Source organism: Colossoma macropomum, unplaced genomic scaffold, assembly GCF_904425465.1.
Source record: "Colossoma macropomum unplaced genomic scaffold, Colossoma_macropomum, whole genome shotgun sequence".
NCBI classification, from domain to species: domain Eukaryota; kingdom Metazoa; phylum Chordata; class Actinopteri; order Characiformes; family Serrasalmidae; genus Colossoma; species Colossoma macropomum.
The window spans coordinates 12,215,959-12,243,334 of NW_023494787.1; the positions used below are offsets into that span (position 1 = coordinate 12,215,959).

At 37.7% G+C, this 27,376-nt stretch overlaps 1 protein-coding gene across 4 annotated transcripts in view; it reads right to left on the bottom strand.

Moving 5' to 3' along the window:
- The window catches only part of mrtfaa (myocardin related transcription factor Aa), a 62,138-nt gene that overhangs the window by 9,987 nt on the left and 24,775 nt on the right, over positions 1 to 27,376 (bottom strand). For 3 of the 4 annotated variants that reach the window (XM_036566147.1, XM_036566149.1, XM_036566148.1), the window contains 9 exons: positions 13,965 to 14,020; positions 13,783 to 13,858; positions 10,096 to 10,257; positions 6,271 to 6,425; positions 6,075 to 6,185; positions 4,970 to 5,202; positions 4,707 to 4,866; positions 2,747 to 3,184; positions 318 to 866 (listed from right to left, as the gene is read on the bottom strand). In XM_036566147.1, the coding sequence (XP_036422040.1) occupies positions 318 to 866; positions 2,747 to 3,184; positions 4,707 to 4,866; positions 4,970 to 5,202; positions 6,075 to 6,185; positions 6,271 to 6,425; positions 10,096 to 10,257; positions 13,783 to 13,858; positions 13,965 to 14,020 (1,940 nt within the window). The remainder of the gene's footprint in view (positions 1 to 317; positions 867 to 2,746; positions 3,185 to 4,706; positions 4,867 to 4,969; positions 5,203 to 6,074; positions 6,186 to 6,270; positions 6,426 to 10,095; positions 10,258 to 13,782; positions 13,859 to 13,964; positions 14,021 to 27,376) is intronic. The other variant, XM_036566150.1, reaches the window with a different exon arrangement.

The window sequence follows — 27,376 nt, forward strand, 5'->3', positions numbered from 1 at the left end:
AAAAAATGGTGCTTCAAAGGTTCTTTAGTAAAGAAAATGGGTCTATCTAGAACCAAGAACACTAAAAGAACCTTTTCTTTGCATCATGAAAGGGTTCTTCAGACTGATAGAGAATGTACTGTAGAAGGTTCGATATAGAACCTTTTTGAAAATGGTTCTATATACACTCAAAAGGGTTCACTATGTGGTGAATATGGAACAGTTTTAGTGTTTTTTCTGCTATAATACACAGTGCGTGAGCTGATGAGCTGAATCTAGTGTGTGAGAGAGAAGGGCAAACACTAAACTGTGCATAAACCCACTGTAAGTGAGCTGACCTGCTGAGAGTTGTGCTGTTGCTGCTGCTGCTGCTGCTGTTGTTGCTGCTGTTTGCTGAGTGTCTGACTGGGTTGCTGTTTGTGTGGTTTTTTGCGCCTGTGTTGTGTTTGTTTGCGCAGGTTGAGCTGGTTCTGCTGCAGGATGAGTTCCTCTAAGACCTTCTGCTGCTGCGGCTGCAGCTGCTGCTGTGTTTGCTCGGTCTGTATCTCCTCCACCTCCTCCATGGGGATGTCCTGAGGCTCCTCCTTCACTTTGATTAGTTGGTGTGGTGTGAAGGCCACGCACCCTGTCTGCTGGTCCTGCAGCTGTGAGCGCAATCTCTCCACCAGCCGCTGTTTCTGCTGCAGCATGCGGGTCAGCTCTGCAATGCGCCGGTCTTTCTCCTGCAGCATCCAGTCCTTATCCACAGGGGGTGCTGTGGCCAGGAAGGGGTGGGAGGGACAGCGGGCTGCTGGGGGCAGGGCTGGAGGTGATTCATCTATAATGTGGATGGTGGGCGGGGTGGGGGGTGAGGGCTGGAGGGAGAGCTGAGTTAGAGGAGAACTCACCTGGAGGGAGAGAGAATGAATGTGAGACCAATGGACCAATAGAAATGCTCCAAATTGATATAGGATGAAATCAATGTACAAACCCAGTTCCAAAAAAGTTGGGATAGTGTATAAAAATGCTAATAAAAAAAATGATGCAATGATCAGTAAATTCTGTTTGACCTGTATTAAGGTGAATTTTTTTTTGTTTTGCCTTATGCACTTTGTGGACAATGTGGATGTTTTTTGTAAATATATTCTCTTTCCAAATATGACACCCACATTTCAAACCAGCTGAGACAGGAGCATGTTTACCGCTGTGTTACATCACCTTTCCTTTTAACAGCACTTAATAATCATTTGTTGTAGTACTTTGAGCTAAATGAAACACGTTTTCGATGGGAGACAGGTCTGGACTGCAGGAAGGCCAATCTAGCATATGCACTCTCTGATTATCCAACCATGCTGTTGTAACACGTACCAAATGTTTCTTGGCATTGTCATTTTGAAATAATCATGAGAGTCTCTGAAAAAGACCCTGTTTAGAAGACAGGGAAGGTTGCTGCAAAGTGTGTTCAGCATTAATGGTGTTTTCACAGATATGCAAGTTACTCACTAATACTGCCCCCCCCCCTTTGTGACAACATCTGTTGTAAAAAGCGCTATATAAACAAATTTGACTTGACTTGACTTGACTACTGCCCATACCATGATAGACCCTGTCTGTTAAACTTTAAACTAGTAAAGTTACTGTGCAAAATCTCTGTGTCACTGTCATGCCACAAACTGTCACCTCTAACTAAGAGGTGGTTTAGTGAGTCACTGGTGGGTCCAGCATCCAACTGACACATCTCTTCATGCGTATAATCAAGTTTACACATTTACACTTGAGGCTAATTTGTGCAGAATATGTGGTCCTCAAATGTGTAATCAGGTATTGTATTGATTTTCTGAGAACCCTCCTTTATTTTCTCTACCTATGTCCCATCTTTGGTCAACTTGGTCGGAATGATGCCAAAAATGATTCTGGTTGTCCTAATTGTCTGCTCATTCTTTTAGCTACACTGAGAAGTTTTTTTTTTTTTTTCATTTGCATATTTCATAGTGAGTCATACTGGTTTCTAAACCACTTCAACTTGTCTGTGCAACCTAAATTAAGAAGTGGATTTGGTTTGAGAGAAGTTTTGGGCATGTATTTACAGAAACGGTTTAGGTGATCATTGACTTCTAGTGCTTCTTAGCATAACAGCTCCAGTTCTAAACTAAAGAAGCAAAATTTGGATATCAGATATGTCTTGGCTGATCAACTGCACTTGAGGAAAGTGGGAAAGCATGTACATTTGATTTTTCGCCAAGCTATTCCTTCAATTGACCAACTGACTACTATTTACAGAGATACATGTTTTGGAATTCTCCTGTCCTTTGAATGCCTGGCTATTGTATTGAGAGGTCGAGAACCTACCCTGTTGCTAGCTGCTTACCATCCACTAAAGCATACGCTCTGAATTCTCAGAGCTCTTGTCTGTTTCTCTCATCATGACAAGATCCTTCTTATCAGTAGCATCTTGTCATAATAAGTCAAAACCTTATCAAGATACCCTACATGTTACAAATCCCACCCACAATTGAGGTCATGTCCCAGATTTCAAGTTTCTCAAGGGTTATGTACAAACATAGTTGCAGACATTGCAATATCCCTTTTTTCGACATCTATGTATACAAAGAAGTATGATACGGAACCGAAGGTTAGAAAGAAACACCATTTGAATACTCTACAACTGCTATCATATTAATCCCTTCAATAACAGACCTCTCTACCCTGAAACCACAGTAGTATATGATATGGTTGTGTATACACACATGGTGTCACTGTGAATGAAGAAGTGTAAAACTGAACGTACCATTTCCCCAAATGCATCTCCATTACAGGTGTGGTCATCTGGGCTCGTTCCAGCAAATGAGTGCTCCGAGTGGGTGGGCGACAGAGGAGAGGTGGGGCTGCAACTCCCAAATTGCATCAGTTGAGGCTGAACTGCAGGTGGAGCTCCACCCCCTCCCACAGTTGCGACCAATGGGAGAGTTGCCACCACCATGCCAGTGTGTCCTGATTGATGCAGAATTGCGGTAGATGCTGAGGGTTGGACAGTCAGTTGTTGCTGCTGTGGTGGCTGGGACGTGCTGGTGTTAGAGGCTGCAGGCACACTAGGGCCCACTGTATTGTTGGGGGGATCATTGCCCCCATTCTGTTCATGGAAGTTCTTTAGACGCTCTATAAGGTCGTTTTTGGTCCCAGAGACAGTGAGGCCACGGATTTTGAGTTCCTGCTTCAGCTCTGCCACCTACAGGTCAAAGAGACAAATACAGGTCTTTTCATGAATAGTCTGATATCTTTGTTTAACATTTTATATAAAAAATACATTGAACTAAACAGAATAGAATTAAATTGAATAGAATGGATTACGTAATTGTTCCCAGAGGGAAACTGCTTTGTTGCAGGAGCATACATAAAATTGTAGTTTTATGTACACTACTGTTCAAAAGTTTAGCATCACTTATTTCATTCCTATGAAACCGAATCTTTGAAGATACGTGTGTAAAATTATCCTACGATGAAAATAATTCTTTACAAGTTTCAAACAGTTTGTAGAAACCTGTAAATATGAAAATATTTTTGATGATAAATGGAGCTGTACGTGATTTCATGATAATCAAGAAATCTGTACAACATTCAGAATGAACTTATAAAGAACCTGACATCCACAATGCTTCATATTTAAAAACCAATAACCACATCTTGCTAATTAAACAGCTATTCATAGCATTTTCTTGACAATAAATTCCAGTAAACAGATAATTATAGCTTATTAAATTTATATTACTCCTATTATACTTTAAACTGTGAATAATCCATTTGTTGACGTTTTGCTGTCTACAATCTACATTATATGAGTTATTACTGAATAACAATTATTAATATGACAAGTCGTTTTAAACCTTTAAGAGGTAGAGTATGAATGGCTAGTTTAAAGTGATAAAGTGACCAATGAATAAGTAAGCACAATTAAGGGACAAGTGAACAAAAGAGCATAATAAGCTGATGTAAATGGAGTTCAATTACAATAAAAAAGATACAATTAGAATGAAACCGAACAGAGTAGAATATATGCAAATAGAACAGAATAGAATATAAGACAACAGAACAAAAGAGAATAGAATATAATAGAATAGATCACAATAGAATAGAATAGAGCATAATAGAATAGAATAATAAGCTGCTAAGAATAGAATAACCAAATAGAATAGATCACAATAGAATAGACCATAACAGAAGAGAATAATAAGCTGCTAAAAATAAAACAACAGAATAGAATAGAATAGAACTGAACAGAATAGAATACAGCAATAAAACAGAAAAGCAAGAAATAGAATAGAATAGAATAGAATACAGCAATAAAACAGAATATCAGGAAACAGAGGAGAATAGAATAGAACTGAATAGAATAGAATCTAACAGAATCGAATAGAATAGTTACGCACCCACTGCCACACACACACACACACACACACACACACACACACAGATACACACTGTTTTAGGCTGTATCAAACACAGTGAGCTACACAATGCTACAGAACGCTGTTCACAATAAACTGTACTTCTAACCTTTTTACAGAAAAACAACTGGAATACTGTTTTTTAACAATTTTGACTTCTCATTTGTGGGAGATTGTTAAAGAAAGGGTTATTTTAGGAACATGGTCTGACCTGAAGAAGCAGACGAGATAGAAAGGAGGAAACTAGTGCAACGATCTCTAGTGACCTGGTGTACAACTTTAAGAGTTGAAGGAGGCGTGGCTAACCTTTAGCTCATCCAGCTTGGGGGGCAAGGGTGGTAGAGGGATTGATATAAGGTTGTGATGACTCGGGCTGTTAGTATTGGTGGATGGTGGTTGAGGGGGTGGGGCTTTCTTTGTTGATGATGAGCCACTTGTAGAAGAGCCCTGTTGCTCCCCTGGAGGCCTGAATTAAAGTTTTTAAAAAGTTATAACCAAATAAAATGGCACAAGTAGCAATAAACATGTGACAATGGTCCATTAGTGACCAGTGGTTCACTCTGACATACCTGGGCGGGGCTGGGAGGATGGCTGGATAGTTTGAATGCTGTTGGCTGATGATTTGCAGCTGTAGGAAAAGCTGCTGTTGGTGGAGAAGTCTGGAGTTGCTGGAGTCTAACGGTTGCGGGGGCTCGCGCTCTGTTTTCTGATCTGGAGGGATGTACTGATGAAAGTTCAGCTTTCTCACCTTTGGCTTACCGTCCCTCTGCTTTTTACTGCGGTCAGCAGCAGCTTTACCGCCCTGAGAGGGAGGGGGAGGGAGAGAGACAGAGAGAGAGATAGAGAGAGAGAGAGAGAGAGAGAGAGAGAGAGAGAGAAAGAGAGAGAGAGAGCAGAGAAAAAAGAGAATGAAAGAGGAAGAGAGGGAATGGGAAAAAAAGAGTAAAAAAGGAGAGTGAGAGAGATTAAACAAAACAGATAGAAGGAGAAAAAGGACCAGAGAGGGGTGACAATTTGAGAAAGTGAGGAAGGGAAAAAAAAAGAAAGAAAGAGAGATGTAGTGTGATCAAGAGAAGGAGAACGAAGGAGACAGAGAGAGAGAGAGAGAGAGAGAGAGAGAGAATGAGACAATGAGAGAGTGTGACAGAATGACAAAAACAGACAGATTGTGAACAAGAGAAAAACATTGAAGGAGAAAAAGGACAAGAGGGGGATGATAATATGAGAAAGAAAGAAAGAAAGAAAGAAAGAAAGAAAGAAAAAGAAAATAAAGATGTGAACAAAACAGAGAGAACAAGAGATATGAGGCAGGAAGATAAAAGAGAGAGAGACAGAGAGAGAGAGAGAGAGAGAGAGATAGAAAGATAGAGGAAGAGGAAGAGAAAGAAAGGAAATCAGTCCTCATAATCACACTCTGAGCTGTGAACTATAGATGTGCTGATTGTATCCTCCACTCTGAGTGTGTGAATCATCTCTGATGCTGAGAAAATCGCTAAACGTCTTTTCTAACAGCCTTTAATTTCTACCCCTGTATAAACCGAGAGCTGCTTTAAAGGCGTTAATGCAGCCACATAACAAGTCTGGTGATAATGAAGCTGGAGAAAAGCCTATGATTATTTCACCTCACAAAACTAGGAAGCAACAGAATGTCAACAAAAGAAACTGGCCAATAACCTTTATTTGTCCAGCGGCAGGTTTCTGGGCTGCTGTCCCATTGGTTAGTTTCTGCTGAGAGGGAGGAGCAGTAGTCACTGGTAATGGAGGAGGTGGGGGAGGGGGGGGGGCCTGGGGAGAAGGTGAGGAGAGTAAAGAGAGAGTTTAAACACTATTTTTTGTGTGTAAGCGTGTGTGCCTGTGTGTGTCCATGTACCTGTGCAGGTGATGGGTCGCCGGCAGGTGCAACAGGTGAGGCAGATGGAGGGGCGGAGCCAAGAGGAGAGTTTTGATTGGTGGAATCCTGATTGACAAGCTGATCAGGAGACAAAGCATCGCTGCTGTCCTCATCACACGATGAGTTTCTTGCTTCTGAGAGAGAGAGAGAGAAAGATAGAGAGAGAGAAAGAGAGAGAGAGAGAGAGAGAGAGAGAGAGAAAGATAGAGAGAGAGAGAAAGAGAGAGAGAGAGATGAAGGACAGAGAGAGAGAGAGAAAGAGTGAGATGAGTGAGAGAGATAGACAGAGGGAGAGAGAGAGAGAGAAAGAAAGAGTGCAGAGAGAGAGCGAGAGAGAGATATAAGGGCGAGATAGGGAGAAAGAAAGAAAGAAAGAAAGAAAGAAAGAAAGAAAGAAAGAAAGAGAGAGCGAGAGACAGAGAGATTTGAGGATGAGAGAGAGAGAGAAAGGTAGAGAAAGAGACAGGAAGAAGAGAGTGAGACAGGAAAAAGAGAGAGATAGAGAGAGCAAGATGAGCGAGAGAAATATGAAGGCGAGATAGAGAGAGAGAAAGAAAGAGACACAGAGAGGGAGAGAAAGAAAGAGAGTGAGAGAGAGGGAGAGAGAAAGAAAGAGAGAGGGATGAAAGACAGAGAGCGAGAGAGAGCAAGATGAGTGACAGAGATAGAGAGAGAGAGAAAGAGAGAGATATGAGGGTGAGATAGAGAGAGAGAGACAGCGAGAGAGAGAGAGAGAGAGAGTGACAGGAAAAGTGTGAGAGAGAAAGCAAGATGAGCAAGAGAGAGATAGACAGAGATATGAGGGAGAGACAGAAAGAGTGAGAAAGAAAGAGAAAGATATGAGGGTGAGATAGAGACAGAAAGAAAGACAGATGAAAGAGAGATGAGAAGTAGAGAGACAGAGTGACATGAGAGAGAGGTGACAGAGAGAAAGACGTAAAAGAGAGAAAGGGTTAAGAGAGAGAGAGGAGAGAGAAATGAAAGTGAGAGAGAGACAGAGAGACAGAGAAAGAGATGAGAGAGAGATGACAGTGAGAGAGAGAGAGAGAGAGAGAGAATAATGACCAACTCTTACTAAAATACTTACTACTATTACCTGATTGGCTGCAGTTTGGGTAAAAAATACCATATTCACTTGCATTAGATAGAAGTACATTGATTTTCACTTAATTCACACAGCTGTCACTGCTGAACAAAACCTTGTTACTCAATCAGAATCAGCCAAAATTCATTCAGTTTTTGCTCCAAACACATGATCAGCAGTTTTTTATTTTTGTTTCAGCCAGCCTAATTTCTTGCAAATTTCTTATATAAATAAGAAAATTTGTGCTGTAGTTGAATGCTGCTGCTACATGTGTATCCAAATGTCATAGCACAATTATGTATGATTCATTGTAATTAAATAGGCAGGAGATTTTTCATTTAAGCACCGGTTTGGCTTATTAAAGTCCAAATAATGTTATTTATACTATGACTTTGGCTTGTAGAATGTTTTTTCGTTCATGTTTTCGCTTAACCCATCCAGTGTGAGCTTTAGGTTATTACTAGAAAGTGGCCAAAATTATTGGTCACCAGTAAATTTGACTACGAAGAATCTGAAATTGAAATTAGAATTTAGGGGAAAGAAGGACTGTAATGTACTTTAATGTAAAATAATATTGGATCATTTGTATTGGTCCATTCATCTTAAAATGTTCACAAAATGTAAAGAGCAGCTGGCGTTTTCAACTAGTGTAAAAAAAAAAAACCAGAAAAGAGGTTTTGACATGACAGCAACAAAATAACTGTAATGTTCGGTGGTTTGGCAGCATCTTTAAAGCTTCAGGGTAAGGTGTTATGTGTCTCTGCTGGACGTTCAGGGTCAGCCAGCTCGCCCACACACACACACACTCACAGCCACACATGCGTGTGTACAAATATAGATTCCGGTCTGTTTTGCTTTGAGTCTGCGTTTGATGCGTACCAACAAAATTAACATAACCCTCCAATTAATTAGCACACAAACACACACCAGTGCCTGGAGCCTCCCTACATAAATTCAGAGATGAAAATGAGTGTGAAAATGAATGTGTATGTGGTGACGATGCTGTGGGGATTCGCTGTGTTTATGAGAGGCTTTGAAGAGGACGAGAAAGAGTCAGAGAGAGAGAGCTAGAAGTTGTTTGACACAACCTCTCACAACAAAAATATCCTATCCATTTTTTTTTAGCTCTTACCATAGAGGTGCACTTTGTAGCTCTAGAATTACAGACTGTAGTCCATCTGTCTCTCTGCATACTTTGTTAGCCTCCATTCACTCTGTTCTTCAGTGGTCAGGACCCCCACAGGACCCCCACAGAGCAGGTATTATTTGGGTGGTGGGTCATTCTCAGCACTGCAGTGATACTGAGGTGGAGGTGGTGTGTTAGTGTGTGTTGCGCTGGTCTGAGTGGATCAGACACAGCAGTGCTGCTGGAGTTTTAAACACCTCAGTGTCACTGCTGGACTGAGAATTGTCCACCAACCAAAAATATCCAGCCAACAGCGTCCTGTGACCACTGATGAAGGACTAGAGGATGACCAACACAAACTGTGCAGCAACAGATGAACAATCGTCTCTGACTTTACATCTACAGGGTGGACCAACAAGGTAGGAGTGTCTAATAGAGTGGACAGTGAGTGAAAAATACTCCAGCAGCACTGGGGTGTCTGATCCACTCAGACCAGCGCAACATACCACTACCACATCAGTGTTACTGCAGTGCTGAGAATGATCCACCAACCTAATAATAACTGCTCTGTGGTGGTCATATGAGGGTCCTGACCACTGAAAAACAAAGGGGGCTAACATATTAGATTTTTGCCTGAATTATTGGACAGCACTCTCCACACCATCGTTATCAAACAATGGGAATATCATTTGATGGAATGGTTATTATGAGTATATACAGTACGGTGCAAAAGTCAGAGACCACCCTTCATTTAATTAATTTCCAGCCAAAACAGCAAAACAGTCATTAAGTACAAGTTATTTGTTTTGCAATGTTAAGAAAAAACACAGAAAACATATCTTACCAAAACATTACACAGAAATTAAGTATAATATATTTTTTTAAGTGTTTAGTGTCCACTTTGTCTTTATTGCAGCTTCCATTCATTTCAAGAGACTTGCTTTCAGTTTTTCAAAGAAATCTGCAAGGATATTTTTCCATACCTCCAAAGTTCAGTCTTAGAAGTTGGTTGCATTTTCTCCTCCTCACAGTCCAAGTAATCCCAAACACATTCAGTGATGTTGAGGTCTGGACTCTGGGGTTTCTTTGATTGACTTGGAAATTTATTCATTTTTGTCTACTTCCTTCTCTCAGTAAGTGCTTCTTGACAGCTACACGTACTTTTAGACTCACAGCACTGAGTTGTTTTCTCAGTGAAAGGATTGACAGAAGCACCTGTGGATTTTTTCAGATCTGAAGCAAGAGTAGAGCTTGATTTTCTCCTCTCTCCCCAAGATAACAGCTTTAAGTACTGTTTATCTGAAGGTGACAGTTTTGGTGGTCTACCAGGTCTCGCACAGGTGTTAAAAGACCCTTTTTTTATTATATATTTTAATCACCATTTTTTTTCCTGACTTGTTTATTGTTTTTTTCAATGACTTTCTCATTCCTTAGTGGATTATCTTAGCTCAGAAACATCTACTGAAAAATTGATAACTTGTACTTAATAGCTGTTATGACTGGAAATTAAATAAAGGAACAGTGGTCTCTGATGTCTGCACAGCACTGTATGACCCCATGTCCTTTATGTATGTGTGTGTGTATAATACCATACCTAAAATAGCCTGTTTGATGCTGCTGTCTACTGCTATGATGTTTTTCTCTATTAGCTCCATAGGCCCGGGTCTCTGTGACAGTTTATCATTCAGATCATCAGCCAGACGTGCTTTCTTCAGCATCAGCTGCTTTGCCTGCAGGGACGCCTCTGCACACGTCTCTACATGCACACACACACATCACACTTAGTATAATATAGCACACACAAACAGAGTACAAAAAGATTCAACACAACATCCACACAGAGCACCCAGTATAGCAACATCAGATGGGACATCAATACAGTACACACACACAAACTACAGCAACAATACTTGCCTATCAACATTTGGGGACACCTAGCTTTTCAAAATATTCATATAAATGAGCATGTTTTCTCTCTCGGTTTGCAACCAAGTTTATTTACAGCAGAAACAATAACATATATAAATATTTATGATAATATTAGTAAGAGAGCTTGGGAACAATACTAAAGCCCACCCAATTTACCCCCTTCTTTTGTTGTCAGCACTCATCAACACTCAGCAGGTGTTCAAAACACACTGGAACCTATATAAGGGTTGTGTAGTAACCTAATACATGTAACAGCATTACATAATCAGGATGCAACAAAAGATAACTGTATTTCTTCATGCCTTCCACATGGTCAACCACAAGATCCTCCTCTCCCTCCTCACCAACCTTGGAATCATTGGCTTTGCATGGATTCACTGGAAGGGCGCTCTTAGCAGGCAACATGGAGAGGATACACACTTTACACTTGCTCGCTTGGTGATGTAATATCCTCTTATGGCTTCTCCTACCATTGCTATGCTAATGATGCCCAACTAATCCTTTCTTTCCCACCTTCTGACACTCAGGTTTCCAGTCGCATCTTGGCATGTCAAGCTGGCACTGCTACATGGATGGCAGCTCACCACCTGAAGCTCAATCCCTGTGACACCAAGATGTTATTCATCTAAAACTACAGGCCCACACCATGATCTCGCCATATCATTCAAGAAGTCCTTGATCATTCCATCTGAAGATGCATGAAGCCTTGGTGTGATTCTGGTTGAGCAGTTATCATTCTCAGCTCTTATTGCAAACCTGACATGGTCTGACTAAGTAGGGATGGGCAATATGATGATATTTTATCGTCACTGTGATAAACAATATCACAATATGCTTTTCTAAGTATATTGTAGATTTTGTGGAATCATGGAATTGCATTTATCATTAAAAATATTAATAGGATTTGGTGCAGTATGTGAAATGTTGAATAAAAATCATTGGTCTTCATAGTAGTTTTGAAATGTTGTACTGCTGGTGCATTGTTTCATAACAGTTTTACAAATAGAACAAATGTTTATTATATTAGTTCATGGCCCCTTATGTCAATCCAATGTCATTTTATTTCATGAAACTTGTGAATACTGACATAAGCTGTTCATATATACCAATATGTATCAACATTTATCTAGTATTGCTTTATAAATTTGTTATTCAATGCTTATTCATGTGTCATGAAGACCCCATGTTGGTAGCCTTCAAACAAAGTGCTGTTAGATTATATATGCTTTTAAATCATCATGTAAAACCTAATCTTCATACCAAGGAAGACACTTTGATGAACATGCAGCTAGAAATTGAAGCTAATAATACTGAAGGGTTTAGTTGCTGAGTTAAGTTTCCATAATTCAAACAATATACTATTCTGAATGGTAAAACAGTGATAAGCCTGAAAAAAGTCTTTGCCCTACAACACTCTGCATGTATCTCTATGCTCTAGATAAAATTTACATTTTACACCGAAACTTCTCAAACCTATCGAAAAGTCATGTTTCCAGCATCAGGCAGCATTGTTCATAATCATTTTATGTAACAGCTTTTTTTGTGAGGGAGCTTTTAGAGGCAATAAACATTTCAGATGTCTGGTTCTTATTGTCACTGTTGTGGACAATTCTGATATGATAAGGTTCACTTTTTTAACACTACACTACACTGCACTAAATGACTTTGTTTACATCATAATAATTGATTTAATTACTTTTTTCATCAGTGGAATTTTCTTTTAACCGAATAGTAATGGTGAAAAAAAGGGTTCCTGAACTTTTGATAGACAGCGTACTATATTCTCAGGGTCGCAATCTCATGGTCAGCAGAAGACTGCATTTTAAAAGCACACACTAGACACATTCTATCTTATCTACTGCACAGTACAGCAGCAGCTTTAGCAGATTTGGGTATAATGTACATTATCCTGGATTTAGCAGCTGTGGCTTTAGCGTGTGTTCTAATGCACCTATAGGCTGAAGGTGCTGAGGTACAGAATATAAAGCTCAATGCTTTATTGAGAATCCCTTAGCTCAGAGATGAGAGAGAGAGAGAGAGAGAGAGAGAGAGAGAGAGAGAGAGAGAGAGAGGTATATATAGAGAGAGATTAGGAAGTGCTGGAATTATTCTAAATGAAGGCTTCATTCTGTCCTTGGGCAAATGACACACATGAGTGGCATTAGCAGCTTCCTGAGCTCTTTCTACACACTCGCTTATTCAGATGTCAGTGTGTGGACAGGTGTGTGGAATATGGCTGTCACTAGCTATACAAGCAATCGTAGACAACTGCCCAATGCATTGTGGTAGATTTTGATGATTGGAGACGGCTTCCAGGAGGACGTAACTTTAATAAAACTTACAACTAGTGCACGCTGGAGGTGAATGCCATATTTACTAGGGACTGTATCTCTCTTGATACTGATTCCGATGCCTAAACTTATGATTAATTGATAGAAAAGTAAAAGTCTAAAATACATATTTGCTAATGAAGCTGCTGTAAAACACAACAGGATTAGAAAAGGCCTTCTACACAGCACTGCTGTATCTGATCCACTTGTACCAGTGTAACACTAACTCACCACCACATCAGTGTTACTGCAGTGTTGAGAATGAACCACCACCCAAATGTACCTGTGGGGGTCCTGATCATTGAAGAACAGGGTAAAAGGGGGCTAACAAAATATGCAGAGAAACAGATGGACTACAGTCTGTAATTGTAGAACTACAAAGTGCACCTATATAGTAAGTGGAGCTGATAAAATTGACAATGAGTGTAGAAACAAGGAGGTGTACTAAATTAAGTGGCCTGTCTGTGTATCCACTCACTGATTGGAACATGCAAGCACTTTTGCTCTTTCTGGATATCAGTGATTTAAAAAGAAAACTGTGTTTACTCTATGGAAATTTTCATGTTTAGTTATTGCATTCATATGATGAAAATAATGTTATTAAATTATTAAGAGTAAGAAATACTTTCTGATCTTCTTTTATCCACTCTTATAGCTCACAGAGCAAAATGCACTGCTCTTTAAATGAAAAAAAATCAGTTTTGAGCAAACAGAAGCTATTAATCATGATGAAATGCACAAAATAATGCAATTAAACAGGATAAACATTTTAATAGTTTGACAGCCCTAATTCTTATATAGAAGAGTAATTAGCTTTTGCTACATCATCAGTAGAACTGTGTGGTTTTACTATCTCTTAGCTTGTGTTGTGTTTAACACATCTTTTTTGAGTGTGTAAGTGCTCATAGATGTGTATGGCTCTAAATAAGCGGCTGTGTTGGTTGCCTGAGGCTCTTAATGCTAATACTAACGTTAATGCAGTGCCAGTACTGAGGCAGTAGGGGGCGCTGTAAGTGACTCACCCTCCAGAATGTGCATCCTGACCAGCTCAGAGCGAGTGGGACGACTGCGGATCTTGCGCTTCAGATAGTCCTCTGTCTGCAGAAAGAAAAAGAGGGAGGTGAGAATGAGAGAAAAGGGGATGAGGCAGATGAGTTTTGCAGAAAATGCTTGATTGTTGAAGTGCATTGAGACTGTTACTGACCCTAGCTCTCTCTAAACTGTGTCTCTGTTCATGGAAGGCAGCAGGACTCTTCAGCGCTGAGTGAGAGAGGGAGAGAGAGAGAGACTTTCAGTTTGTTGTTGTTGTTTCTATCCCTGCAATGTCATAAAAACAGGCCACAGCCCATTGCTGACATCAGTGCAGCCATCTTACCTAAACCAATGCATCTAATAGCAAGACTGTGTACACCAGAGGGGACCCTTCAGGGTCTTCTAGGCCTTCAGAAGGCCTAATGACTTCTAAGAACTAAAAAAAAAAATTTTTTTTTCTGTAACTTTTAATTTTCTGTAATTTTTGGTTTATTTTTATTCAATAGATAAAGCTTGTATGTAAACTCTGCAAGTATTACAACACTACTCTTGTTTCATTGTAAAGGGTTAAACTCTTGAAAACTGACCAATGAGGAATATTTTTTCTCTGTAGTATCTAGACAAACAGAGCTAAGCAAGCTCTCCTATTGTTATGATTTCAAGAGCTGAAGAGATGGCCTAACATGTTAGATTAACCCTCAGCATAATTGCAAATTGACACAGGAATCAACCAATCACGTTTGTATTTCGATTGAGCGAGAGGACCATTTTTGTGAGAAAAAAATCTATGCCTGGAACTGGAAGTTCTAGATAAGTGACTGACGATGAACATAAGCTGTACCTTAATCAGTGGGTTGTTATAAATGGAAAACAGCAGCAGCAGCTTTATATCAGTCCTCGCTACTGAAAGAGTCACTATGAAACTGCTAGGCAAAATATATGCGAACATATCTGTCACATGCTTCAAGTAAACATGTAGAAGCTTTGAATGTCTGTGTTTAATCTAGAACTGCCAAGAAGATAAAAGAAGATAAAAGAGAAATGTATTAAATGAGCAGTAACATCAAACAAAGATAATTTTCCTTTCAGTTAGTGTGAATCAGACAGTGGGTAACAGCTCATTCTGCTAAAAAATTCAACTGACTCACACAGCTGCTCGGCAGCAGCCCTGTGTGATGGAGTTTGAGGCTGTGCTTTAACTCAGAGCTTCCATCATTAAAAGGAGTGAACAAATCACAGCCGCAACCATAACCTCTGATGTGAAAGACACCGCAAGTGTTAATGTTATGTTTTCAAAACTTGTGACATCCCTTTTTTCTCTAAAACTACAAAACTCAGTGTGAAAATGCTTTAGACTTCATTGCCCACTTCTGTTTCAAATGGAAACTGCATTAGATATACTGAATGTGTTCATCCATTGTTTTTTATATATTAGAAATATCAATACTTATTGATCATTTCATCCCAACTTATTGACCTATTTAAAATCGCTTATCATCCCAGCCCTGTATATAAGTGCATAAAATAATGTTATTTTAGGCAAAAAAACACAAAAAAAGCCTCTGGAAAAAAGTGCACTATTCTATGTGTATCAGCATTTAGTGTTAACTATACTATTACAGAGTATTAACATATGGAGGGCTGGCTTGTGAAAGTCTAATAAAATTAAATTAAAAACGAAATGGACACCTATTGTTTGGCTTAAAAATTGTTTTATACCTTTTATATTTATATACTTATTATTTGTGCTTATCAGCAGTGCCTGAGCAGTGGTTGTATCTCTTGCACTGTGTCTCCTTGTTCGTGTCCCTGTTTAGCTTGTGAACCCTCATGTGCTGTAAGGTGCTGAGGAGAATATCTGAAGAGAATGTCACATGTATTTGTTTAAATATCACACATACATGTTTAAACACATTGTTTTTTTGTTGAAACTACACTATGTCATTTTGTTAAAAGTGATGTGGAGTGTGTGCACTGTTGTGTATCAACCAGCAAAGCCTGAATTCAAAAGTCAGAGGTGTGGGGTCAGTTTTGGCAGCAGATTTTTGGTCCACGTCATACTCCTTTACATGCACGGGTTCACAAAAGTGGTCAGACTCAATGTTTAGGGCTCACAGACAAAATTGACATTATAGTGATGACACTATCTGGGAAGGGGTCCGAAGCACAACCCAAGTTACGAAGTACTCTTCCACACTTTGTGTGCAATTATGCATTTCCACCAGAGAGGACTCCAAATCTCCAAAACATACATATTGCATTTTTAATAAGTCATGATTTGGTCTGTTCACAACATCTTAATATTTCGACCAATCCAACCAATTCGGTGTGTCTTCTGATTTTTCACATATAATGCTGATAAAATAGTAGTAAAGCTTAAAAAACAAACATATTTTAGCCCAAAACCTCATCTCCAAACTATCATGAAATATTTAATATGTTTACATGCGGTTTATAATCCATTCATAATTGGATTTCGGATAATCAGTTATCTGATTATTCAAATGGTCATGTAAACACTATACTCTGATCTAGAAATCCAATTAAGAAATCCAATAAACAATTTTTTTTTTAAAGTGACGTGATGTTTAAAAAAAAAAGCATGAAGTTCGAATTTTAGATTACATTTGCGCCACGTCTTCTTCTGTGACTTTATTGGCTGGTTGCGAAGCAGAAATCCGATTACTGTCTGATTCATGTAGACGTGGAGTTTTCTCATTGTCTGATTAGTGCATATAAACATGCTGATCGGATTACTGACAAAATCTGATTTTCTGCAGTTATTGGATTATTAATTGGATAACTCAATGTCTCAGGGACCAGGCAGCTTATTCATAACCATTTCATGCAGTAGCTTTATGCGAGGTAGCCTTATAGAGGCATTTGACACTTAGGCTGTCTTGTTCCTAACACCTTCATCAAGAAATCTGAGTTTGGAAGTTTCGGAAATTTCGCATCAAACCACTCTGAATTACTTTATTCATCTTAATGATTAATTGATGCAGAATTTTGACAGACAGTCAACATCTGAAAGAGTGTTCCGAAAACGAACCCTTTTTATGAGCAGATATTGTGTGTTAGTATGCCATGTATGCATCTCTGCACCACTGTGTAAGCACTATAGTGAGTGTGTATAGTGATGTGTGTGACCTCACACAGACATCTGTCCACTGTATTCCTGGAAAGAGAGAAAAGGCCTGGTGGCTAATTCAGTCCACTCATGCATGGATGATACATAATGTTCTTTGTGTGTGTTAAAACATATTACATGTAAGTTATTCAGTGAGACAGAGGCAGTCAGTATGAAAAGTGAATGACTCTTAAATCTTTGACTGCATGCACTTCCTTATTTCCTTGTGTTTTATTTCCATAAGGTTCTTGGCCACTTTGTAAATACAGTGTCAAAGCTCTAATAGAAAACAGTTATCAGTCACTGAAAGCTGAAAAGTGACCCAAAGCTGAGACTGAAGGAAGAACCTCCTTATGGGAACATAAGAAGGCCACTACTGAGCTAATCAGAGAGATAGAGAGGTTCTAGAACTCTCTGTGTTGTTCTACAATCTTTTCGATGTTGTTCTATCTTCTGTCTTTGTGGTTCTACAATAAGTTAGTTTCTATTACATCATCAGTAGATTGTTACATCATCAGTAGAAATCTGTGTGGTTCTATAAACTGTTAATTTTTTTAACATCATCAGTAGAACTTTGTGTGATTCAACCAGCATGCCTTCAGTTGGAAGTTCATTTGTATGTATTCTTGTTGTATTTGAACTCTGGAAGTATTGTAGTAATACTGTTATTTTATAATACTGTCATACGTTTTTGTTTTTTTTTTTTATACATGGTATCTATGTAGATACAGCCAGGCTAGATTTTCCATTGATTAGGCCTTCAGAAGCCAAACTGAATGCCGAATATGTCTTTTAACTTATTTGATCATACAATATAGGGGCCAATTTTGTGAGAACAAATATCACTCTAGGCCTTCTGGACGTTCTAGATAAGTTATTGACTGTGAATATGAAAGCATTTCAGTCAAATACCAAAATGAAAAAACAGCAGCAGCTTCATGTCAGTGTTCTTTACTGAAATAGTTACTGCTGATACATACAAGATAATATTTATGTTAATATGCCTGTTATAAGCTAAAAAAAAAAATGTCTTTTACATGCTTCAAATGTCCACACTGACTGTACAATGACCCAAAAATGCTTCTGTGAATCACTGTTTGCTAAGCATTAACATACTACTAGAATCCAATAGGGGTGCTAACAGAAATTAGCAATAAAATATTTTTTTTCCCTCACTTTTGACTAAGTTTTGACATTTATGGTCCAAACTGAAGGTCTAGCTATGCTAGTTATGCTCCATTCACATGTTTGCTTTGAAAAAACATCAATGCACACCTCATAGCGGTATGTTGCCTGCAGTGGCATGAAGCTCCCAAAAAATGAATGTTCCACTGCTGTGGTTGATGGCAAAAGTTGAGAAAATTGAACTGTTGATGGAGCGTTCCACTTAGTGCTATGGTCTGCAGACTGTTGCTGCTTGTGGTGGCAGAATTTTCCATTGTGGCTCTATTGAAAAAAAATGGAATGTTCCATTTGCTGTTGTCCGTTTACCACAAAATGCATTACAGTTCACCACTGGGTTACTGGGTTATACGCTATGTGCACCTTTATGACATCAATAGTAGAATTCCTGCCGTAGTTCTACAATCTGTTAGCTTTTGCTACATTATCAGTAAAACTCTGTACGTTACCTTTTATTACATCATGTTTCCATTATTAAAGGAAGTCTCTCAATTACATCATTTTCAGACCCTGATTTTAAAAGTCAAAGGAAATTGCTTGCAGTGGGTGGCTCAAATGTTAGTAAAGCAAGCTGAATATGTAATCAGAAGCATTTCCACTCCACTCACTTTTTGCATGGTCCTCCCAGTTTTTGCACAGCCCTCCCTCAAATTCATGTGCATGACAAAGAGAAACACATTCTGCATTTTACCATGCACACAGCCCATAAACTGCTAACCCTAACCCTAACCCTAACCCTAGTTTTGTACATAATATGAGGCAGAATACATCCAATCTGAGCCTGGAACTGTCACAAAAGGCTCAGTACATCTGGCCCTCTGTGTGGTTCTACCATCTGTTAACTTTTAGTAGAAAGTTTACTTGCCATTATAGTAAGAGTGACATAATGCTGCCGCAGGTCAACAGCACTCAAAGATCCTATAGAAGAGAAATGAATTTACAGTTCACATCACCACACACACACACATTCACAGCGTGTGTGGCTCTGCACATGTCAACATGTGTGGTAGCAAGGTCAGAGTGGAAAGCAGTGACAGAACTGACCAGAGGGATTTATAGAGGACATGAATATAGCCAGGACAAACTCAAATAGTTTAATTTGGCAGGAGATCAGAGTAATAATTCAATTCAGTTTCATTTGTGGTCCAGGGATGGAACGGTATGACAGTTTCCAATCAGCTAGTGTCACAAAGCAGCTTTCCAGTAATGCAGGTGCATAATGAATAAGTTGTTGACTCTATGCAGTTGTGTGTAATATTGTTATTAACACTCAGAAAAGGGTATTGTGCCTGCCCCACGCTACAGGAAAATCAGATGGATTTTGAGGCCTGTTTGCTGTTTAGATCGTAGCTATCTAAACACTGCCACACATACACACCAGTGTGTTCTGGTGAAAGTATGTTTGGTGCAATATGACTTCTGCTTTAAATCAATTTAGCTTGTATACTGCATATGCATTTTTTGTGTGTATGTTTTGATGATGTTCCCATGGGAGATTGCCACTTTAACAACCGAAACTGACTTTCCCCAATGGCTCAGAAGCTTCTGAGAATAGCCATTCAAGCAATGATACCATTGCAGCTACAAGGCCAACCGGGCTGATTTGGCTGATTACAGCTAAAGACTCTGGGCTAGATTCATTCAGCTACTTGAACTACGCCACACTGCAGCCAGGCCGGCTGCTGAAGCTACACTACACTGTCTGGGCTGGTCTCTTAAACTACACTAAATCACTGCTATTAGGTCTCCCAAGCAGAGAGGGACCTTCCCCCACAGCTAACGGACTCTTTCTGGGCCACTAGGCCTTCTTGGCCAACTGCTTGAGCTACTTCAGTAATGAGACCTCCTGCGCTGATCGCCCCTTCAGGGCCAGCTAAGTGGCTCTATGTCATGATCTGGGGAGTTGTGTGTGTATTGTTGATTGTGTATTGCTGTTATGTGTTACTATTGTAAAGCTTCCTTATATAGTTCTTGGAATAAAATCTGAAACAGTATAATTATGTTCATTATTATCATTTACTATTAAAATTGGTAAATCCTAGTGTGAATCACAAGAACATTTACATAGCAGAGTTTGTGTGTCCGTGCGTGTGTGTGTGTGCGCGTGTGTGTGTGTGTGTGTGCGTGTGTGTGTGTGTGTGTGTGTGTGTGTATTCAGAGTGTGCCCTTGAGCTCCACTTTCACTCTCTTCCCTCTTTCACTTCCTGTACTTTCTTTAGACCCAACTGTGCAAACATCAGCATTAATGTAAAGGGTCTCTCAGAAGATGGAAACATTCTGATATTGAGATTCTACCAAATTATCAGTACCAACAAAACTGTCACTGACATTTAGTAGCTCGTAAGCAACATAAAATAACAAAAATAGAAATAACATAAAAGATATAAATCAATCAAAACCTTATCTTTATCATGAGAATAACATGTTAATACCAAAAAATCAATGAAGGCAAAAGTTCAAATATAAGAAAAATAAGAGCTAATTAACAGGAACCTACAAAAGGTATTTTGTGAAGCTCTGCCAACATGCTAGAATATTTATATAAATTAGGACTGTTACTTATGGAAGTCCATTCCAGCACAGTAGTGGAGAAAAATCACCTATGGTCTTTTTATTCTCCTTCACTGTTTCTGGCAACAATGTGTCAAAACTTTGAATAACTTTGAATAACTTTTCATTTGATTAGCCATTTTTTTTTATAATACTGATGTAATATTAAAAAAAATGACTTATTTCCTCAAAATATTGACTTAGTATTTTGACATACTGCCTTATATTCTCCAAATAGGGATGTTAAAATAATAAGTTATTAAATTCCAATAAAGTAACCAATTATTTTGATATAAGTCTTTATTCCAGCATAGTATGTCAATATTTCAAGAACAATGTGCCATTATTTCAAACAACTACGTGAGAAATGTGAAAAATAAGTAATTTTCAAAATAATGTTATTTTCCAGAGTTTCTGCTGTTTATTTGAATAAAATAAATTATCTGAATTTTTAGCTCTCTAAAATGGGTATCCGTAGTGGTCACAAAAGCTTTTACATTGGTTGGACCCCAAGTAACGCAGACATTTGAATATACTCCTCAGTCCTGCATATACAACTCGAGAATAGCAGGGTTCTGAACTTCACATCCATCTCACTTCTTATATAAAGCCTGGTAAGCAGCACTGCTGCTACATGTTAATATTATAGGCCACTGTTCATTTACAGGAAATGATATTCATGTTAACAATAAAAAAAAAGATAAAATGAAAATAAAGACTTGTCAATTACATTTCCATGAAAAATGACATCATGTCAAATGATGACTGCATTTACTTTTTTATGTTTATCAAAAAAATAATAAAGTAAATATGATAAAAATATGATATGCCCATTGTTAAAATGAACTTACATTTTAATACAACAACCTACATTTTTAACACAATAAATTAATACTTATTAATCTTCTAACTAGTAACTCTGATCCGAAATGGATGCGTGCATGACGGCAAGTATCAGTGTCTCTTTACAAAGCCCAGTCAGGAATGTTATCAAAAATAGTAATGCAAGTGGCACTAAAAATGACCATTATTGTAAAGATGGGGATTTGCGAGGCATTGCATATCTCACTGCTATGGGATGACTAGTGTGGTGTATGACACTTGTCTTAGAGTGGACAAAGAAATGGGGGCGTCAATGCTGTTAAACAACTTTTTAGATTGAGGTTAAAACGTCCAGTTCATCGCACTTTAGTTTCGGTTTCAACATGGTAGCTGTCTATACTAGAGCTTACATTTTTTTGTTTGCGTTACATCGCTTGCTTGCTAACAGACATAATATTTGACTTTTTCTGAGTGGATTAAGATTTCCTAAACTGAGATGATATGCTGTCAAATAAGATTTAATTCCTAAATTAAGATATTATTTGCTTCTGTAATATAAATTTGTGAAAAATCTTATCTTCACCTTGTCAGATCTTTCTGTACTACGACCCCAGGGTTCAATTCCATCCATTTCTGTTTTTCCTGTTTGAACTCCTGGCACCCAATCAGTTTCTTACATTCTGTAAGCATATCTGATGTTCAATGAACTAGGGTTAGGGTTAGGGTTAGGGTACAGTTTTTAGTCGGCCATGTTACTTTTTCTTAAGTTAGTTCAAGGTGTGGTCAAGGTACATATATATACACTAAAGTGAGTTAGGAGAGCATTTAACTAAACTAAGAAGATCAAGTTGAGTGAACTCTAGTGCCCTCAGGTCGAGTTAACTCAGAAGACACAATGTAATAAGTTGACTTACATTTCTGAGTTGATTTTTCATTTTTTTATAGTGTATGAATATCATTGCATCCAGTTCTATCTGGTGGCTTCAGTCACACTTTAGCAAGACACTGTATTCCAGTTCTATTTCATCTAAAACACATTAAGCAGAAGCACCAGCTAAATGTGGAACAGTTTTATACACTGTTGTGCATAACAGGACGCATTGAGGATGCAATGAGGACGGAGGTGTTAGGCTGCTTTCAGTTCTCAGATATGCTGCTGATCTTCTCTGAAGCCTCTAAATGGTCGGGTCATTAGATCAAATCTAATCGCATCAACCCATTTTCATTTCTGATCACAAACACACACACCAAAGCGTTCAATAAACAAACTTATCACAGGAACAGTTTGTCTAAACTGTCTGCAAGATCATGCATGTGCACATTTCGCTGCTGTGACTTGCTCCTCATGCCTTTAGAATTTGACCATTAAGCTTCTGCTTTATTTTTATGGAGTAAACAAACACTCAGCTAATGTTTTCAATAGAAGAATAGTATGGAAATCAAAATGCCCCTTTAGATGAGAATCTCAATGATTTTCCTAAACGTCTGCATAACTAAATCAGTAAAGTGGAAACAAAGTCATTCAGAGTGGTCTGATGTCAAATGTGCCGCTTTGGAGAAACCTACAGAGCTAGAATTGTTCACAGTGGTGGTGATAGGAACCAGACGTCCACCTCTAAAAGCTCCCTCACAGAAGGATATTACATGAAATGATTATGAACACACTGTCTGATGTCTGACATATTGTTTAACAATAGTTTTGAGAAGGTTTTAGCCTAAAACCACTTTTAAAGCAACTCATGTTGGAGGGGTACATGGAGGGCATTCTAAAGCAAAATAGTCCTTATGTTTTGTAATATAGTCCTGTATAACTATTTTTTCAGATTCACCACTATTTTACCATTATCAACATGATCTGAAAACTCAGGAGACTTCTGTAGGTTCACTGGTGGTTTTGGACAGTAAATAAAATGGCTGCATTTGTGTTGTAGGCATCACATCCCTGGTTCCTATCAGCACCTCTGTAAAGAAATCGGACTCACTGAGTTTCTCTACAATGAACCATTTCTCACCAGAACACTCTTCCAGCTTAATGATTAAATAATTCAGACATTTTGAAAAATCAGTGGAATTCCTCTGCCTCTGAGAGCCTCAAGGCTGAAGCTTTATCATTAGTTAGAAAACAGTTGCTAAATTAGCCTAGTGAGTTAAAGTAGCCTTAAATAATAATTTCATAGTTGGTGGGGTTAAGTTCTGACATGAGCAATGTAGGCTCAAAAAAAATGCTGTGTTCAATGATGGTGTGAAATGTGAGTGGTGTGAATGTTTGTACTGCTGCAAACATTCAAACTAAGGTGTTAGATAAAACAATTGGTAATACAATAAAAACCTAAAGTAAAAGATTATACACTGAAATTGCTTGTCTTTCAAACCTAAAGTCTTACTTTATATGAAGATAAGCAATTTAACCAGTTTTATTCAAATCAAATCAATGAAGAAACCATGAAAAAATGCAAAGTAAAACTATAATAACACAAAGCAGTAATAGTAACAGTTCTGTAACAGTTTAGATCAATATATGCATCAGTTCAAATCAATCACACACACACACGCACACACACACACACACACACACACATATATATATATATATATATATATATATATATATATATATATATATGTCAGCGTTGAAAAACTGCATACCTAAAACATCCTGTAATCACCTTAAACTGTGTCAATCTAATCTCTAATAGACTTGCTTATGTGGTTTCTGACACTGTATGATATACTCTTATCTATAAAAATGGACAAAAGCACATTACATAGCTAAAACATAGTAGCAGCCATGTTTTGTCAGTATAAACCTCAATTTTGTCTGTAAAATCATTTACATTTTTGTCATTTTCTGACATGAAAACAACCTAAAGTGTAGATAAAGGATATCTATCCACTGTAAATGCCATTTATTATGTAACTACAGAGTTGATTACATCATTCACAAGCTATGTAATACAAATCAGATTTATAGTAAAATAATAACTAATAAATGAATGATTCTAGGCTTCTGAGAGGTCAAGAGGAAAGTGGCTTCAAGCAACATCAACACCATTTCCAGCACTTAAAATATATTTTAAAAGTAAATAAATAAATAAATAAGCAAACACATAAATAAATACATAAATAAATCTTTCCTTCCCTTAGTTTCACTGAGTGCAGGAAAAAGTGCACTGAGGTTATAAATACAGCTGCATGCAGTCTTACCACATGCAGAATGTATCTTCAGAAGAAGTATAAATATCCAGCAAGGGTGGCTGTACTTAATATAGCACTCACTGTATGTGTGTGTGTGCATGTGTGTGTGTGTGTGTGTGTGTCTGTGTGTGTGTGTGTGCATGTCTGTGTGTGTTTGCCTGCAGTTTACCCTGGACCCAAGCTTGATTAGTCATGCACTTTCTTAGAAAAGTCCTGCACAACACGCTAAGAAGAAAATGGAATGATGCAACCACCATCGCTGAGTAGACTAAAACTAGAAAGAGAAAGTTTGTGAACACACCCAGCTAACAATGCTTCGGAAGTTAAAGCAGTGGTGTAATATTTGTGGAATGATTGTTTTTGATAACTTAATTGAGTTTATATAGTAATTCCAGGTAGTTGCTCTGGTGTCGCTACAAGGCTGCTATGGTATTCCAGCTTGTGGTTAGTGTGTTGCTTGCAAGTTGTTAGGTGGTTGCTAAGGTGTTGCTAGGTATTCCAGGTGGTTGTTAAGGTGTTGTTAGGCCACTGTGGTGTCCTAGGTGGTTGCTAAGGTGTTGCCAGGCAATTGCTATGCTATCCCAGGTGGTTGCGAAGGTGTCACCATGCAATTGATATGCTATCCCAGGTGGTTGCTACACTCAAAAAAATTATTTATGGCCATCATAAACATTAAGCAAATATTTTATATAAAACTTATTTAAAAAACATAAAAATATACTTTACTGATTTATATTCTTTAGAAGCAACCCGATTTGGATAAATCCAAAACTGATTTAATTGAATTGTAGAAGACCTTTTAGATTTTTCCACTAAATCTTATTAGAAGGCAGTGCGCATGTGAAATAGTAACAGGAAACGCATCATCAACCAGGAAATTGCTTCAGCTGGCATGGTGGACATGAAATGGCTCTTTTTATTTTCATAATCTCCTGCCATTCTTTGTTATACAGTGCAACTGCAATGAAATAGTGATGCTCTTTAACTTAATTTGTGTGTTTAATGTTTTTGACCATATATTAATGTTTCATTTTGCTTATTTTGAGAGATACTCTAGACAACACCAGAGAACTAGCTAGCTAGCATCCTTGCTAGGTCTGCTGTCATGTTAATGGGTACAAAAGGTAGATTAAATAAACAATGGCAGTGATTTATTGTGATGCGTAGTATATAAAGATGTATTCCATTAATATTCAAATCAACAGTTCATGGTCTTTGTAACTGTAGGTGACCTTGACATGTTAGCATGGCATGAAGTGACTGATAGCGTTAGTTAGATAACTTGCATGATGGTTAGATGGTTAGATCACAGCTGAAATATATAAAGTTATGTTTATTTCTTTCACATTAGACTTTAAAGTTTACATGTGTCTTGCAATAAGCCTCAGCAAATACTGTTTAATACAGTTTGGACTACAATACATGTTTGTGAATTTAACATGTATTGTCATTTAATACATTTACACAGTCTAAGTAATTGTGCTGTGAATACAGAAGGTACTATTAACTCTTTAGAAATACATAAATGTTATGTTAAAGAATTGCATAAATCCTACAAGCACTTCTAATTCAAACGTTATTTAATTCATTCAGGTTTATTGAACATGGTGGAGAAACATAATTTATAATACCATTTTTACATTGGATTTATGTATTTGAATTGAATGGAAAATTGACATGTAATTAAAATACATAAGTTTTAACTTTTGGGCTTAAATATTTTTTGAGTGTACGGTGTTGCTAGGCTGTTGCTATATGATCCCAGGCGGTGGCTAAAATGTCATAAGACCGTGTTATGCTATCCCACATGATGTGGGCTGATGTGTTTAAAATGACATAAAATGCTTTCTAAACATTTTAATGGCAAAAATTAAGCATTATATAAAAGACTATTTAATAATATAAGGATAATTACAATATTATAATAAATAAATATTGGATTTTATTAGTGGTGATACTTGTCCATGGCTTGCCTGTGGGAAACCTCTGCTCTTTCCCTGTAGACCTTATTCTCTTGTCTTCTACATACTGGGACTTTAATTACATAATCAACCCATTACTGTCCAATAACTACATTTAGCATGATAAAGAAAAATACAGCTTGAAATGAAATGGATTAAATTTGAAATCTGTTACAATTTTGATATATATATATATATATATATATATATATACACACTGTGGATGAATATCTAAAAGTATGTATAAAATTCTTTTGCACAATTTTAGTGTCATTTTCATACTTTAACTCACAATCATATTCAGTGGACTCATGTAACCAAACGACTGAATGTATTATGATGAATAAAATGATAAAAGACTAAAGTCTATATTTGTTGTCAGGGAAGCTTATCGAATATATGGACCAAAGGAAACAAAAATGCCCTAATATGTTAACTAATTAATTATATAATTAGTTCCATAATAAATTATATCTACATTCAATTTACATTTGTATCGACTGCACCTTTGGCTTTTTAGGGTAACAAAGGTGCTGAAACCCTCTTGCTTTTGTTTCAGTTTTTTTTTTTTCTTATTACTTTCATTTGTTTCCATGTTAACATAATTATGAAAACATGGCAAAAATGTCAGGGCTTTGGTTTCTTTCCTTGACATGACTGTACACAAAAATAACTTTTCATCAAATTTAAATCATAGTAGAATATCTCCTCTATTACTTACAAACACAGTGGTATAGAATCTGC